The sequence below is a fragment of the Perkinsus marinus genome, assembly GCF_000006405.1.
Source record: "Perkinsus marinus ATCC 50983 genomic scaffold scf_1104296932044, whole genome shotgun sequence".
In the NCBI taxonomy this organism is placed as follows: Eukaryota; Perkinsozoa; order Perkinsida; family Perkinsidae; genus Perkinsus; species Perkinsus marinus.
The window spans coordinates 181-1,080 of NW_003215536.1; the positions used below are offsets into that span (position 1 = coordinate 181).

Genomic DNA, 900 nt, shown 5'->3' on the forward strand with positions numbered 1-900 from the left:
GACGCGCCCGCGTTCACGCAGGAATAACAGACAACACGCATGCACAGACCATGATTCGCACGAAGCAATATAACAGCCGTAACACAGTAGAACCGTAATGAAATGATATCATACTAACGGTATAGCATAATCACACGTTAGCAGGGCTTCTGTTCGCGCGCGTATGCACGAGTCTCGCTCGCCCATTATTCGTTGCATGAAACGGCTCGCAGCCCTCAGGCTGAGATGGATAAGATAAGAAGCCTTATTACCTATTATGGCTATCCCAAGTGTTGTTGAGTCAACCAATGCGGGTGTTACTACTAACATGGTGGAGAACCCGCTGGCTGAGCTCTTTGAAGTCCTCGGTATTGCTGAACCCTCACTACTACTATGGTTATCTGCCGCAGAGTTAGAGACTGCTATGGAAGGCCAACCTCTAAGTAAGAAGGTCTATCTACGACGTACCCTCTCCACCTATATAGACGCCGAAGGCCCTAACTCTCAAGCTGCAAGTCTCTCTCGAAGGCCAGCAAACACAGTACATCCACAGCAGGTTACATCTTCTGCTCCCACTGTGCAGGTCTGCCCTCAAGGAGTGCCCCAGACCCCTCTCATGCAAGGTCAACAACACCCTTGTAACAACGACATCACCAACGTGGCGTACTGGTGCGATCTATCTTATAACTATGACAAGGAGAAGGCGCTTGATACAACAAAGGCCATCAATGCTGTTTCCCATATCAAGTGCCCCGACAAGAAACAATACAAGGGGAACTCTGATAACAGGAGTATCAACTACTTCTTGAGTCTTGTCCGCTGTGAAGCGAAGCAAACAGCGCTGGGCCCTCGATTATCGTACATCTATCTATCCAACTGTCTTAGCCAGTCGGTCAGAGGAACTTACAGATCCACTTGGAA

At 48.9% G+C, this 900-nt stretch overlaps 1 protein-coding gene across 1 annotated transcript; it reads left to right on the top strand.

The window, feature by feature from the left end:
• Nucleotides 1-256: 256 nt before the first annotated feature.
• Pmar_PMAR018900 (hypothetical protein) lies at nucleotides 257-726 on the top strand (the record flags this gene model as incomplete). The annotated part of the gene is made up of 1 exon (XM_002785731.1): nucleotides 257-726. A coding segment is annotated over one exon (470 nt), but the record flags the coding sequence as incomplete, so codon positions are not given.
• Between the last annotated feature and the right edge of the window lie 174 nt (nucleotides 727-900).